The 16270-nt window shown below is 46.0% G+C and overlaps 1 protein-coding gene across 5 annotated transcripts in view; it reads right to left on the reverse strand.

The window, feature by feature from the left end:
* The window catches only part of ASTN2 (astrotactin 2), an 801670-nt gene that overhangs the window by 45688 nt on the left and 739712 nt on the right, over positions 1-16270 (reverse strand). For all 5 annotated transcript variants that reach the window (XM_031677473.2, XM_072960007.1, XM_031677480.2 and 2 more), the window contains one exon: positions 4266-4407. In XM_031677473.2, coding sequence (XP_031533333.2) covers positions 4266-4407 — 142 coding nt within the window. The remainder of the gene's footprint in view (positions 1-4265; positions 4408-16270) is intronic.

Genomic DNA, 16270 nt, shown 5'->3' on the forward strand with positions numbered 1-16270 from the left:
ATTTAAAATGAAGAGGGCGGACGCAGACTCTGCTCTATGCAGCTGATAGTCTAGTGTGAACAGACAGACAAGTAAACTAGATATTAAATCACTACATCTTTACCGTGTGCCATGGCTTTGTGTATCTGTGTGTGGGGCAGGTGGGATCTACTGTAGAGAATGTGGTCAAAGAAGGCCTTTCTAAGGAGATGACATTTAATCATGGACCTGAAGGAGCATAAGGTGCCAGTCACAGGAAAAGCCAGGAGAAGGCCATCCCAGGGAAAGAACACTAGAAGCAGAGACCTTGAGGAAGGTACATTCTAGTACATTCTAGCAAGAGCGCCTGGGGGGGTTTGAGTAAAGGAGTCAGTGTCAGAGATGACAGAGTAACTTGCTCTCCCACTGGAATGCTCTGGACCCAGTGGTCGGCAGCGCAGCCCCAGGCGCGATGGCTTCAGTAAAGCACACAGCCACAAAGAGTAGCAGCAGGGCTTATCCCTCCTCCTTCCACCGCTTGTTAAGTCCCGACCACGAGCCAGACGCCGTCCTGTGTTCTTGGTGTGTTTCAGTTCACTGACTCCTCACAATCCTATGAAATAGGCCCTACTATGATCCCATTTTGCAGAAGATAGAACTGAAACTCAGAGAGGTTAAGAAATCTGCCTAAGGCCACACAGTGTAGGTGCTGAAGCCAAGGTTAAAAACTCACCTCTGCCTGATATCAAAGGCCTAATCTTAAAATGTGTATGTGTGGTGGGGTGTGGGGCATGTGGATTTGAAACTTCTACTGTCCTTCCTTTTGCTGCTTTCTGACAGAGTGATCGTGGTAACTTTCCATCTTCACACGATCTTATGACAAATTCAAAGCACTTTCTCATATACTATCCAGTTTCATCTTTGCAACAACTTGAGGAGGTATAATTAATTATCTTCATTTCATGGGTAAAGTTAATTAGCCCTGCTTAATAGATGAGGAAGATGAGGTGTGAAGTACCTTCCCTGGGGACCTGCAAGCCGGGATGTGGGTCCTCCTGAACCCAGCGTTCTTCCCCTTGCAAACGTCTGTTTGCAGTCAGAAGGCCCTCTTCCACTCATATCCTTACCAGGTATTGCTGACAGTTCCACATGTGTGGGAAGACAAGGACAGGGACAGAATATGGGGAGAGGGGAGGGGTAGGTGGGTCAGCTTGGGTATGAATCTCAGCTTTATCTCTTCTTATCACGTGACTTTGGGCAAAATACTTACTCCTTTAAGTCCCAGTTTTCCCATCTGTAAAATGAAATATGAAAATGACAACACCAGATCCGTAGGGTTACAGCAAGGCTTAAATGAGACAGCACATGTCACCTCCTTAGCACGGTTCCTGACACACAATGAACTCAGTGGACTCTTACTACCACTACTTGACTATTATCCCAGAAGAACTGGAGGCTCCATGTTTACCTCAGTGTGCAAGTCTTGGAGGTCATCGAGTTTAACCTGTCCATCCCACAGACAAGAACTTCAAGGTCAGAGGAGGGGGAGGAACCGGCCCCAGGTCTCACGGGGAGCTAGTGTGGGAACTGCTGTCTGACTCCAGACCTCAGGCTCGCCACCACGCGCACCCTGCCTTCCCTCCTCCAGGGCTGTGGTTTTCCTTCCACTCCTCTCCTCCAACTCCACCCACCCTTGATAAGGAGCATCCCCTGGAGCCTCTGGTCCCACCTTGGATGTTGGCACGTGGCTGCAGGACCCAGGCTCCCTTGGCCTTCCCTTCACAGAGCTGAGGCCAACGAGGTGAGGGCGGGCCTGTGGCAAGCCTCTGAATGTGTGGGAATGAGCCCCCCACCCCAGGAATGAGGCCTGGCTGCTGCTGTGTGTTTGCTCAGGACCCTTTGGCAGTCATCCACGATCAGAGAAAGGAAAGGCAGCCAAGACAAGACAGAGGCTAATTACCTCGGGTAATAGGAAACTGGGGAGCGGCAGCGAGAAGGGTGTCTAGGCCTCTGGCCAGGCAAGGGGCAGGGACCACGGATGTCCAGCCTGGCCTGACTCATCCACCTTGAGGGGGGGTTCTTTGCTCAGGGTCGCCCTCAGTCTCCGACAGCCCAGAGGTGCAGGAGCTGGTCACACTGTCAGACCTTCTGGGGACCCTCTCCCTCTGCTGCTCTTTGTTTGTTTTCATTCAAAAGTAAGACAAATGAAACAAACAAGGAAATTCAATTTAAACAGGCCCAAGTGCTGATGTTTCTGTTTTGTTACACCAGGGTGAGCTTAGGACAAAAAAAAAAAATCTGCCTTGACTTTCACTCCTCCGATTAATCTCAACTCTGCGGTGCTTTGTAAAAGCACATGGACAGAGGGGCTGCAAAAGCAACTTGCCTTCCCAGGTGGGGGCAGAGAGAGGGACTGGGGATTCAGGCGGACCAGATTCAGAGAGAGAGAGACAGAGAGACACAGAGAGACAGAGAGAGAGAGAGAGACAGAGAGAGAGAGAGAGAGAGACAGAGACAGAGAGAGAGAGAGAGAGAGAGAGAGAGAGAGAGAGAGAGAGAGAGAGAGCGAGAGCGAGCACGCGAGTGCAAGGAACCAAAACTCAAGAAACACAGTAGAGAAATTGAGATACTCATATGGAAACAGAAACTAAGAGAATAACAGAAAGGCAAAGAAGGGATGATTGGAAGAATGGCAGACAAAGCCAGTGAGCTACACAGAAAATACTCACAAGAAAGGGAACACAAGGCAAGGAGAGACAGACAAGATGCAGAGAGGTATGGTAAGGCAAAACAGGAGTGAGAGAGGTAGGAAAGTTGGAAGGGCAAGAGCCCAGGAGGAGAAGACAGAGAACGAGGGTTAAAAAAAAAAAATTCACGGCATAAGTCTGCATTTCCAGAACTCTCCAGCTGGGGTGGATCTAATGCACCTTCATTTTGAAGATGCTGAGACCGTGGGACGAGGAAAGGCTGTGAATGTTCCGTGTAAGGTCTCAGAGACAGAAGTGGTGGTAGTGAGATGTGATGCCAGACTTCCTTCCTGAGAGATGGGTCTTCCATGCCCATGTCACCCTAATCTCTCCATCACACCTACTGATGGCACAGATGAGGGGCTTGGTGCCCAGCTGTGCTTAACTAAAACTTGGGGGTCTGGACCCATGCTCTCTTTTCACCCTATTTCTACCCCAAAGGATCCTGAGTGTTTACTCTTTCCGGGGTAATGAGACCCCAACCAGCCTCATAGAGAATAGCTCTTCAGACAATGTTTGCTGAAAAGTAAATGAGTTATGAATGAGTGAATAAAAATGTGAATGAATGAAAGAACTGATGAATAAATAAGTGAATGAATGATGGTGTATAACAGTGAATGTACAGACGGATAGATAGATGGATGAATGAATAGATGGGATGGAGGAATAGATGGATGGATGAATAAAGGGAAGAGAGAAGGACGGACGGATGGAGATATGGATTAATGGTTGGACAGAGTGACGGATAACTGAGTGAATCATTAAGGAAGTGAATTAAAGAAAAAGATAAATGAGTTGAATGCTTGGTCAGTAACACTCACTTTGTCAACAACTGCAGCTTTCTAGATAGGTAAGGGAGGCAACCTACAGTTTCATCATTAAAGAATAAAGAGAGCTGTCTCTAGGACTCTGCGTTATAGCTTACGATGACTGCATCCAGATGCATCCCTTTGTGCTGGGGAACAAAGGGAAAAGGAGTCCCCTCTCCCTCTGAGATGAATGGATGAGTCTCAGAATGACTTCCTTTTGCATTTCCAGAAGTGTAGATGCAATTACCCCGGTGTACTCTTTGAAGGAGTGATGATGACACTATTACTAAGGGGTTGCATGGATCCATTAATAAAAAAATTATATATTATATATACATATATACACAATACACACACTACACACACACACACACTTCAGATATGCTAATTTAATGTTTCTCAGGAGAGACAGCATGGAATTGAGAAAAGAACACCAGGCAGGGAACTCCTGTCTTAGCCCACCTTGCTAACTTGCCACTTTCCCTCTCTGGGTTGCAGATTCTTCCTCAGTAGGATGAATGGTTTTGAATTACTGGCCTCCCCGGGCCCTTTAGCACTAGCCCTATATGATTCTGTGACTCACTGTGGTCATACTCTCCAACGGACGCTTCTAAACCTTAGAATATCACGGTGAACAAACAGACTGGCCTATAAAACACCTGGCTGGCCTGGACAGACGACGCCCGCCTTGCCTCCCAGATCGAAGCCGTCCTGTCTGCTTCATGCTCCCCACACACAAAGCAGGTCTTACTTGTAGAGACCGTCGGGCTCCAGACACTTGAAGATGACGGAGTAGATACTGACTTCAGGGACCTCTCCATGGCTTCGACCAGCTGCTACACAAGATGTGCCCAGGCCAGAGAGTAAGTCATCGGCAAAACTCAGGAATTCTCCTGGAGGGAGACAAAGAGAGATGAGCTCCCCAGCTCAGGCCTTGGTGAGCAGACATGCCTGCTGTTGTCCAAACCCATCAAATGTCTGGATACCATTAGTTAAGAGGATTAATGGGGAGAATGAGCACAGGATATGCAAGTGACACAGATCAGTGTCTAGCCCTGATGACTCTTCGTTTAAATTTATCCCTGAATTTTCTCAACTGTAAAGTGGGGATACTAATACCTACCATCACAAGGCTGTTCCAAGGCTCAAATGAGGTAAATTATCGTGTAATAAAAATGCATGAAAAGGCAATAACGGGACAGTGCTTTCTGTCTAGAGTCACAATTCCAGCCCTGTCACCGCCATTAACTTCCTCTTAACTCCTAAAGCAAGGCTCTTCCTCCTTGGAATTGCAGTTTCCTTCCTTATATAAAGAAGGAGTTGGGCTAAGGATGTAAAACAGATTTATGTCATACAGTCAGTCTTACGCACTGGTCCTGGATTCATGGAGTGTTGTATTGAGATGGGCGGAGACCAGTCCAGCTAACGGGGTGAGGAGAGTTCCATGACTGACGAGTGATAAAGGTCATGAGACAAAAAGGGACAGTAGAAGAGCAAGTGCCCCCAGTTCCATGATTTCCAAAAGTGAATCCAGCCACTGGATTTGAGGAAACAGCTGAAGTTTACTAGAAATAGGGCTAACAGGGTCAGAGGAAGACTAGGAGGAGTCACTGAACGTCTGGAATCTCGGGATCCAGGCTTAGCTTTGTTACGAACTTGCTGTATAGTTTTGGGCAACGAGATTCCCATCTCTGCTCTAGTTTTCTGTAAAGCGAAGGTGCCAGAGCCACTATTATGATTTCCAAATAAATAAATAATAAAATAAAAACACAGATGTGCATGAAGATTAAGTTATGAGGATAAACACTGCAGTACTATTCAAACTAGCAAGAATGTAAAAACAACTAAATGTTCAATGATATGGAAGCAGCAATATCAATTATAGTTCAATGATGCAATGGAATATTTTATAGCCATTAAAAATAATATTGTGGAAAACTATGAAGTTATCTGAAAGGATATTCATGGCATAGAAAGTTAAAAACAGGTTACACTATTACAGAATAATTTAATTTTGGTGGAAATTTTACACATACATCTATTTAGAAAAAGAAGAAATACAGCAAATGCGTAATAGTAGCTTTGTCTGGAAAATGAGATAATGGGTACTTTTTCTCTCGTATTTTTGCTTATCTCTATTTTTAAAAATATCTACAATGAACATGTACTGCTTTTGCAGGAAGAAAAAAAATCAATAAAAATTACTTAAAAATAGATAAAGTAAATGAGCCAGATTACATAGGCTCTAAATTCTCTCCCAGTTCTAAATCTGGATGATTTAGGAGCAAAGGAGGCATGTGAGGTATTTTATACCATACGGTATGAAATTCTATGAGGCTTCCCAACTGTTGATTCCTTGTTTTCCTTCATGCCTGGGATGGAAGGCCTTACACTCTCTCCCTGCTTAGATTCTCAGCAATAAACAAGAGGAGGATGTCCATCCAACTACCTTCTCTCTACTTGGGATTAAGGACAGTCTCATATGACAGACCCACCATAAAATACTAACGTTGGTTCTAGTGTCTGAGAAGACAGGGAACTGGATGAACAAAATTTACAGATCACCTCCATGTGGTCCTTTAAAGAAAAGTTTCATCCTTTACTTGCAAGTGACTCATGTAACACTTGTCCATCAGGAACTATCTAGACGGTCCTGGGATTCAAATGAACAACATTTCTATCATGTGTTTGTCCCTACAGTCCCACATAGCAGATCTGATGAGTAGTGTTTCTGTTTTCCGTTTTTCACAAAGACAACACACAGTTCACAGACTTGACATGTAAATGCCAGAGCAAGTGTCTGAACCAGCCTAATGTCAGTGACACACAAGTTCAGCTGCTGCCGTCAGACAGACTTGGGACTGCAGTCACATTCCATCATTTATTACAAGTCTCTTAACTTCTCAAATCTCAGTTTTCCTTTCTGCAGCAAGGTGTCAATGACTCTTTCATGAGTTTGGAGTCTAGAAAGACTGAGTCTAGGAAGAAAGTCTGTCTAGAACCAGAGATTTTGCTAGAAAATGAAGAGGTAAATTAAACCTTTTTTCATCACAAATTTTGACAGCCCCTATTTCTTCCGTAGGCTTCTCATGTCAAACTTCTTCCACAACAAAATCATAAACCAACAATGTCTTCCCGTAGGTACCAAAGCAGAACAATGTATGGCGTGAAAAACAGAAGGGGGAAAGGGGGATTATTCACTGGATGGAGTAAGGGCTTTGTTTCTCTTGTTTTTTCAGGATTCCAAGTCTGGCTGCTGACATTTGTTTTCTTTGAGCTTGGATCCATGACTGTCTGCCTTTCAATTTGTTTCCAGATAGCCATTAAAGGAGCTGGCCCTTCATAAGGGAATTCAGCATGCTTGTGGCCTGTATTAACTAACTGTCTTCAAGCCAAAAGGTGGTTGACATTCATTTTCAAATGGGCATAGCTCTCCAGATATTTCCATGCATTTCAGAATAATTTAGACCATGGACAAAAGCCCCATAAAAATGTCTGGTCAGGAAGATCGGTACACAGTTGTAAGGTTTATAGTTTTAGATCAAGAGAAGAAACTGGATAATGTGGAGTATACAAGTAGTCTTATCAAGGACATTATAAGGGTATTTAGTGTCCAATTCTGTTTGGGATATATATATATATATATATATATATATATATATATATATATATAAAATAACCTTCAAATGAAAAGGGTTAATATGACATAGGAAACTGATATTTTAGTACCAACTTTTATTTTTCCCATTTAATCCTCACAACATTCAGTCTTAATAAGTTAAATGTTAGTATTTCCGTGGTAAAGCTGAAGTTCCGCTCACAAGTTTAAGAAGAGACAGAGCTGAGATTTGAACACATATCCTTCTAATTCCAAAGCCATACCTTTTCTTTTATGCTATGCTGCCTCCTAGAGAAAGTTAAAAAAAAAATGATAGTGTTACAAGGCAAGCTTTCTTGATTCTTTTCAATTTGCGATTGAATGCATGCCACTCTCGTAGCTCTATGGGCTTGGAAAATAAAACAATAAAAGAAATGGTCCCTGATCTTCTACAGCTTGTAATCTGACAACAGGAAGGGTTGTTAAATACAAGAACAGACCCATAAAGTAAACTGTAAGACTGCTTGTTTTGGCTCCCCAGTCCAGGTTTAAATGGAACCTAGAAGGAGACAGGTGAAGGACCCCTTGCTGTCCTCCATCACCTAGTGGAGGGGGACTAAGAAAGGCCTGGGGGCTTCTCTATGCACAAATGTGAATCAGTGCAATTCAACACACGCACTGTGGTTCCACACTGTATCACAGCCCACATCTGGCAGCGGTATCATGGAATGAACAATATGGTGCAGCGGTGAAGAGACTGGGCTCTGATTAAATCCTGGTACATTCCCGCTTACAGCGTTCCCTGGGCAGGTTTCTTGACTCTCTGTGTCCATTTCATCATATGTTAAATGGGTATAATAACGGTACCTAATCTAACAGTATTGCTGTAAATGTCATATAAAATACAGTACATGTGTATTGCTTACAAATCAGTTCACACATTTGACATGCAGGAAGAGCTCAAAAAATGTATCAACTCTCATTGTTATTATTGCTGTCGTCATAACAGAGGAGAGACATAAGGACCCTTAGAAATTATTTTTGTCCAACCTGCTCCTTTTCCAGGTGACAAAACTGAAGCCCAGATTTAAAAAAAAAAAAAAGTGGCATATCCATGGCCATACACAGAGTGGGAGGTAGACCTGGAACCAAACTGGGTCTCAAAACTTGATCTCTTGACACCAATAGCTTATGAGATAATTCATATCGGCCCGGGTATGAGATAATATCACTGAGAACTGAAGAGCTTCCAGAGCCCATGCTCCTCAGTTTCTGACCACCTCTATTCAGCATGACTGTGAGCTGTATTTACTAGGCATTTACTAGGTGCCAAGCACTGTACAAGGCACACAGGTCCATCCCGCCGTCTTCTTAAAATTGGAACCTCCGAGAAAGACAGAACGCCCAGGAGAGGCAGGAGGAGGGGTTCAATGTGTTTCATGTCCGCAATACATTCTAACCGCGGTTTGCGGATGTGAATATCTAGAACTCCGGGGTAAGAAGAAACATACACGTGGTGGCGGCTGAAGCCTGTCTTCTCTATACCCACACTAACCTTCAACTAGATCAGCTCCAGCTTGACCTATTTCAGTTACTAATGGTCCATGTTTTATGTAGGTTGGGAATAGAAACTGTTTTTAAAACCCTGGCTTCAAAGTTTTATTGCTTAAAATGTTTGAATCCTAAAACCCTGCCACATTCCCTGATAGGAATATAGAGACACAGGAATGCTGCAGCCCCATTCAAGGCTTCGCAGCTACTCCCAGGCAGGCTCCAGAACCCAAACCCGGCTCTTCTGCCTCTAAACACCGTGCGCCTCCCACTAGGACACTCCGCCCAGGGCACCTCTGTCCCCTCCTCCCTAGGATGTCCTTACAGCCGCGTGGCTGAGCCCTTCCAGACCCAGGCTGCTACTGCCGCCTCGCCCATGCCTGTCCAAGACTCTAACATTCTTTTTCTGTTTTTCTTTCCTTGAAAACAGATAGGGAGTTGGGAGTCGCTGTACAGGAATGCGCCTGTTCCCCATTATGGCTCTTCTGGGGCTGTAACCCGAGTGGGCTTGGGCCAGACCCCCACACATTTCTTCATCCACTCAGACACGAGCCTTGCTCTCATTACCATCCCCAGAAAAGGTCAATCACAATTCTGCTGAACCTTCAGAACCAACCCAACAAGGCACAGAGCGATTGTTCGAAAGGCCCCACCCCCTGCCTCAATTCTCTCTCCCCCTCCCCTTTCATCACTCCCTCAGTCCCCCTCCTCCTCTTTCTCCCTCCACCCCCCTTCTCTCTCCCTCTCCCTGCTTCTGACTGAGTTGAGGTCACAGTCAAAGCCGGCCACAAGAGCAAATTGAAAACAGGTTGGGAGAAAAGCAGCAAAGAAATTCCAAAATGGAAGGGGCGGGAGCAGAGAGTTATTTAGCCCAGGTGGGGAGAAAGGTCCCTGCCCAGGACTCCGCACTCTTTTCAGGAAACGCCAAGGGGATTTAGAGGCCACTCTGGGCCTGGCCTCTCTCTAACCTACAGATGCTCTTGGCTGCAGTGCCCAGGGAGAAGCTGGGCTCTGCCTTCCGCCTCCTTTTCTTTACTTGGGCAAATTCAGACATTCAGTCTGAGACCTTGTCAGTGACAAAACACGTCTTCGAGGGCCTCACGCTATCCAGCTGCAGTTGGCTTGCTTCTTCCAAAACACACTGTTATTTTAAATCAGGGGAACCAGTGCGTGATGGTTCTCACATTCACTGTCATGGCAGTATGGGGCAGGAACAAGAGAATGGGTTTGGGAGGCAGATGAGATCCGGTTTTGAAGCTGGGCTCCCCTACTTATGAACTGTATTATCTAGGGATGGGTGATTAATCTCTCAGAGACAATTTCTTCATCTGGAAAGTAGGTAATCATGAGAGAATCAGCAAGGAATAAATCAGATAATATATGCAGTGTACCTGCTCTGTGAATGGTTTACGGGCGTCAGTGCTCCCTCACTCCTGCTGCCTCATCCTCACCATGTCTCATCAGTTTGTCTGATGGCAAAAGTTTTAGTGATCAAACTCAACTGGTTTTAGATACATTATACAATATCTCATTCCATAGAAACTTCCCCCCTTTTTTGGGCAAAATGAACTAATTTTAAAAGGAATAAAAAAAAGGAAGGAGAAAAGGAAGGAGGGAAGGAAGGGAAGAAGGAAGGGAGGAAGGAAGTGGGGGAGGAAGGAAGGGAGGCAGTTAAGGAGAGAGAGGAAGAAAATGTTCATTTAGCTCTTATTACATGATGTCAACAGTGCTAGACATTTTTACTTAATTGTCTTGATTAAACATTCAAAACAACCTTGTCTTGGTTAATATTCAGTACAACCTAATGAACTAGGTTAACTGTGCTTTTACAAATGAGGGAACAGTTTCAAGGAAAGTTAGATGCCTTGCCTAACGAGATCCACCATCTACCATTCCTAAACGGTAGAGAGAAAGGGAGAACCAGGACATTTGTGATCCAAAGTCAGTGCTTTTCCTTGTGCACTACTGTGAGATGCTTTCAGTGGGAGTTGTACTTTGGTCACCTCTGTGTCACCAGTACCCAGCACAGGGTTGGCCATGTAGGTATTTGTGGAATTCTGTGAAATCAAACTTCAGAATTGAAGCCTGGATCCACCTTCATCTCTTCAACCCTGGCACCTGTCATGGGAACCTTCTTTTGGGGGAACCAGGCTGCCACCTGCATGATCTCTTTCAGGAGTACACAGGGCTCCTGTGGCACAGGAGAGAACGGACTGCCAAAAAAGGTGACAAAGTGTAGCAAGTATCTACTGAGAGCCCCTGTGTGCCAGATGTTGTGCTAAGGGACTTCTGGCTCATCCACACCCCAGTCCTCACGTGGTTTGACCTGCTCTAAAACCTGCCTCCTTTCACTAACAGCACCCCAGTTTTCCACCCCAATTTCAGTCCATATGATTTCAGTCCATATGGAAGCCACAGCTTCCTCCCTCATCCAGAGATGTGTATGTGACAATGGCGTGAAGGTCCATGTTAGAGACCAATGACAGATGAAGAAGTGACCCAGGCCTGATCAGCCAGATTCACTCCTGGGACAGAGACAAAGTACCGATGACATCATCTGAAGCCTTGGATCAGCTGTGTCTGAAGCCAGATATAGCCTTGGATATTTCAAATACATGACTCAGTATTTTCCCCTTTCTGTCAGGGCTAGTTTCCATTTGTTTTCTGTTACTTGCAACCAGGAGTCCTACCAGATACAGATCCTGCGAGGTTGATTTTATGATTGCCATTTTATAATTGAAAAATAAAAAGTATTCACAGGTCTTCAGCAAGTTGCCCAAGGTCACACTCCATCTAAATATAACAAGGCTGGACTTTAAATCCTGAGCTGTCAGACTCCAAAACCTCTGAGCCTTTCCCATCATAAAACACTGTGTAGGCAAAGGATACAAAGATTCTATTATGCAACAAATCACAGTATTTCCAATGTCCTGCTTTCTCTAGCCCTGTCTTCTGACCTCGCTGCCTGTGTTCCCTTCCTCATTCACTCACTCTAGTCATGCTGGCATTCTTCCTCCTCCTCTAACACACCAAGCATGCTCCTACCACAGGGCCTTTGCACCTGTGGTCTCCATGCCTGCAGAGTTCTTCCTCATATCCTTACCCAGATCGCTGCTTAAATGTCACTGTCTCAGGAAGGCCTTCTCCAGCTACTCAATCTAATCTAATCATTCTCTATCCCCTATCCCTACTTTATTTCAATTCATAAAACACATTAATCTCTCTCATACACTGAGGAATCAATGTACTGTCTGTATCCCATGACCAAGAGACTTTATTCACTTAGCAAGGTGCCTATACACAGCATGCTCTCCAAAATATTTGTCTAGGGAATGACTGTATTTACTGTGTACTGTATACCAAGCCGATGCTGGGAACACAGCACAAAGAATGTCTTAGTTTGCGTTCCCTGGAAAGCAGAGTCTAAGAGAAGGGTTTGGGTGCAGAAGGTTCATTTGGGTAGTGATTCCAAGCAGTGGGCATGAAGGAGAAGGGAAGAATGAGACAAAGGAGAAGGGAAGAATGAGACAGAGAAGAGGAAAAGTCACATCAACATAGAGGTGCATCGTTAAGTTTGCTGCTTGAATGACCTTCTGAGGAGTCAGCAGGGCGTCTCCCAGAATTGTTTGGCGGAAAGCTGGGGAGCTGGAGCACCTATCCCCCAACTCCTGATGGCCATCTGTCGAGAGCCTCCAGGGAAAGTGAACTTCCCACACTTCTTTTGGTGTGGCATGCTTACAGGCGGAGGGAGCGCCCTCGGTCTTGTACAAGGCCACGAGACAGAGAGCGGGAGCATGCATTTGAGGTCCCTGGCAGCACAAGGGGAGCCTGGGTGCGCACCACAGCTGCAGCCGAGATGCCCACGGGCCAGGTGGCTGCTACAAAGACCCAATCTCTTGCCTTTGAGGAATTTATAGAAAGAGCAACTGATAAGCCTTCCTGACTAGGGGTCCACTGTTGAAACAGTCCACAGACAGTTACCCCCCCACCTGCCAGGGGAAGGACCACACACCGCCGACACAGTCTTGAGCCCCCTCCCTGTGGTGCTCATGGCTTAGCAAAGTACAATTGCAATGGCTGCTTTCATGGGCGACCCGAGGAAGAGTCTTACAACTTACTATTGATACAGAATGTAATAATATTAACCTCAGCATTAATATGCACTTGGCTAATCGAGCCTGCCCTTTTCTACAGCTGGATTAATTAGGACCATAAAAGCCCTCGTCATCCCCACCATCTCAGGACAAACGATGCTAACAACATTTGGCTGGAGTGGGTATTGCTAACATGTGTGCGAGGCCGATCTGGGGACCGGTCTGCGGAGGAGGAGAGGGTGGAAGGAGAGCCAACCCCCACCGCTCTCGCCATCACTCTCTGGGGACCACAGTGGGTGTTTACAGCCGTCACAGCGCTCATCCACGGAGGGTTGTCTTTCTTTCCTTTTTCAAATCGCGTTCTTAAACCTTCCACTGTGGTGAGTGGAAAGAACCAACTGTACAAAATGTGCTTCTCATCGGATTCTCGGTTCCCCGAACACTCCCAACTTTCTCTGGGGCCTGACTCTCCATTCAGCGTCTCCCTCTCTGTGCAAAGAGGCAGAAACCTTGTGTGCTGACGGGGGGCCCTGACCGCCCCTCGGACCACAGATGTGATGAAACAGCATATAATCTGGCAGAGCTGGGGTTGTTATTCACATTTTGTCAGGGAGAGAAGAGAAGGCTCAGAGAGTTGGGGCGTGCTGCCCAACCACACAGCTACTACACAGCAAAGCTGGGACTCGAACCCGGGCTGAGCCAGTTCCAGGGCCTGTGGTTTTTCCACCACAACACGCACCTCCTAATTGTTGTGTCTCTGGGGCCCTCAGTCTCCTTGTCTCTAAAGGGAGGACTTCCATATCCACGCTGCAAGGGGCTCATGAGGAGTGAATATTACATTAAGTCCGTAAAAATCATGAAAGTGCTTCATAATCTGCAAAGTGTGATGCACATGTGAAAGACTGCTGTTAGGGGACAGCCACAGAGTGTCACGTAAGATGGTAAAAATATCAGGTAGGGGATTCCAGAGCTAGAAGGAGGGAGAAGAGGCCATCCTCTGGGAGGCACAGAGGTATATCTGTTGGTGTTCAGCCCCAGGGACACTCCAGGGCACAAAGTGTGATGATGAAGGACCTTTATGGACTTGGCAACATACCTGTTGGTGACACAAAGAAAGTCCTGTGTCACAGGAAAGGAGAAAGGTGCTGGGGGTATGAAGATGCTATAGTGCAGGGAAGTCTAGGGCTAGCTTCCTGAGATCAGAGCCTCTGGACTCTTCCCAGCTCTGAAGAACTGGGTTCTCTTCCTTCATTCTCGCTGAAGTCTCACCTCCTCAGAACCACCCCCCACCGCCACCTGCCCTACACCACCCTCCCTAAAGCAGACACATTCCACCTAGCTCAATTACTGTTCATCACAGGACATTTGATTCTCGTCTGAGCGCTAGTGACGACCCGTGGTTACTACAGTTGTTTATTCACTTCATTATTTTCACTTGATTCCTAACATGTTAGCTCCGTGAGTTCAGCAGCCTTGCCCATCTTGTTCTGTCTTGTTTGTGGTCTCCCCAGTGACTAGGAGAGTGGAGGACACGGTAGCCATTCACCAAAGAGCCACTGACTGGATAGGGGAGGGGTGAGGCTGCAGAGGTAAGCAACTAATGACTCAGTCAAGGCTTTGTAAACATCTTGGGACAACTTAAGTTTCCGCTCATATCTAGTATCTTTCCAAAAACTTTTCTTGGTCGCCCCTCCATGCAGCAAGAGTCAGGTCCTCCTCTGAGTTCCCATCATGGTCCTTAACCCACTGTTCTGTGATCACCTGCTCAGTGTCTCCCTCCCCAGTGACTGGGAGGACCTATGGGAAGGGACCTGGCCTGCCTTACTCACCATCTGTGCCCTGCGATGGGTGTGCAGAACAAGCAAGTCAGTGAATGAGCAAGACTTCCTTTCCAGCTGGCCCACAAGGGGAGCAGTGGGCTAGGGTTCCTGTGCAGCAACCTTTGAATTGTGTCAGAAAGAGCAATCCCAGGAGGCCAGCAGATCTTGCATGAAAAAGCAATGAATCAGGAGTCAGAGGACATGAACTGCACCCCTGCCCCCCTGTGAGACTCTCTACAAATCAGTTACCCGTCTCTGCCACTGCAAATGGCCAGGATGGAAGGAGAGTGCGTCAGATGCTCCCCATCCTTTCCCTGATCCAGGTAACCCCAGTGTTGCGACCCCTCTTTATTTTCCTCTGTTCACGCCTATTACTCTCCTTCCTCAGTCCCAGTTCCCTGAGCTCTCTGTCTAGTTGTCAGACGCCCCCCACAACTCAGGAAATTTCCTTCATTAGTATTACTGCTTCCTGATCTCTGCCCACCTCTGGCATTTCTGCGCAGCCAAGCCGTCTGCTGCATCGCCTCAGCATGAACTGGCTGCCCATGAACCCTTTGACTCTTGTCTCTACAATGAGAAATGCCTTTCACTTCCTACAGCCCTCTCCTTTTGTAAAGCCCTTCACAGTTTGCATTGCACGCCTCCCTACCTCCTCATCATATTTAAACTTTACAAACGCTTTACAAATAAGGTGGGCAAGACAAGATGGAAGTGAAAAGTCCCATTCTACAGAAGGGGAAATTGAAGCTTGGGAAAGCGTATTGGGGCTGGATCGCACATTTCCTGACTCTTGACTGGTGCATTACCCTGTGCTCTTGTCTTCTCATCCAGACTGTGAGCCCAATCATGAACAATATAGCTTTACAGGCACCCCTGTAGTGAGTAACGAGGCACTAACCCTTACTGCGCCCTCCACACACTACTGACTTAGACAATTATATTTACTAAGACACCAGTACCAGATCCCCTGTGGGGAGGGAAAAGTAGCAGAAAAGGCAGTATCGTACTCAATCCTGGTTTTAAAACCTGACTTGGCTAAATGACTCTTTCAAGCAAGTCACTTAATCTCTCTAAGCCTCATTTTTCTTCACCTGTAAAATTGATGTGAAAATGCTGATATTAAGGGAATCAATGGAATTATAGTAAGAATTAATTTAAGTAGTTAGCACAGTGCCTCACACATGGTAAACATTCAACAAATGGCAGCTTTATTGTGGCTGTTACTGTTACGAAAAATGCCAATTAACAAAACATTTCATATAGGGTAAGTAGAGAGGAGAAATTTAACAATCCAAGGAGAGTGAATTACCCCTGTGAATTTAGCACTTCTTGCTCCTTCCAGATCAGAACTGAATAAACTGTCCACCCAGAGATTAAAAACTGCTGAATGCCCAAAGCTTCCCCCCTTTTCTAAATATAAGCCTCAAAGCCTGGAGTTAGCAGATAGCTGGGATATCTTCAATAGATAAGGGAGCCTGTTTTGTCTTTCTTCTTTCCCCTTGGGGGGAAATCTAAGCTTCAAGCCCAATCTGACCAGGACCCTCCGAAGGTAGCCTCTGGGGACCCCATCAAGGCACCAGGGAGGATAGAATGAGATCCTGAGTCCATTCCATTACCCAACCCACTTCCCCACCACACTTGCACACGCACGTACACACAAACGCACGCTTCTCTCCCCACCCCATCCCTGTGC

The sequence above is a fragment of the Vicugna pacos genome, chromosome 4 (genome assembly GCF_048564905.1).
Source record: "Vicugna pacos chromosome 4, VicPac4, whole genome shotgun sequence".
Classification (NCBI taxonomy): domain Eukaryota; kingdom Metazoa; phylum Chordata; class Mammalia; order Artiodactyla; family Camelidae; genus Vicugna; species Vicugna pacos.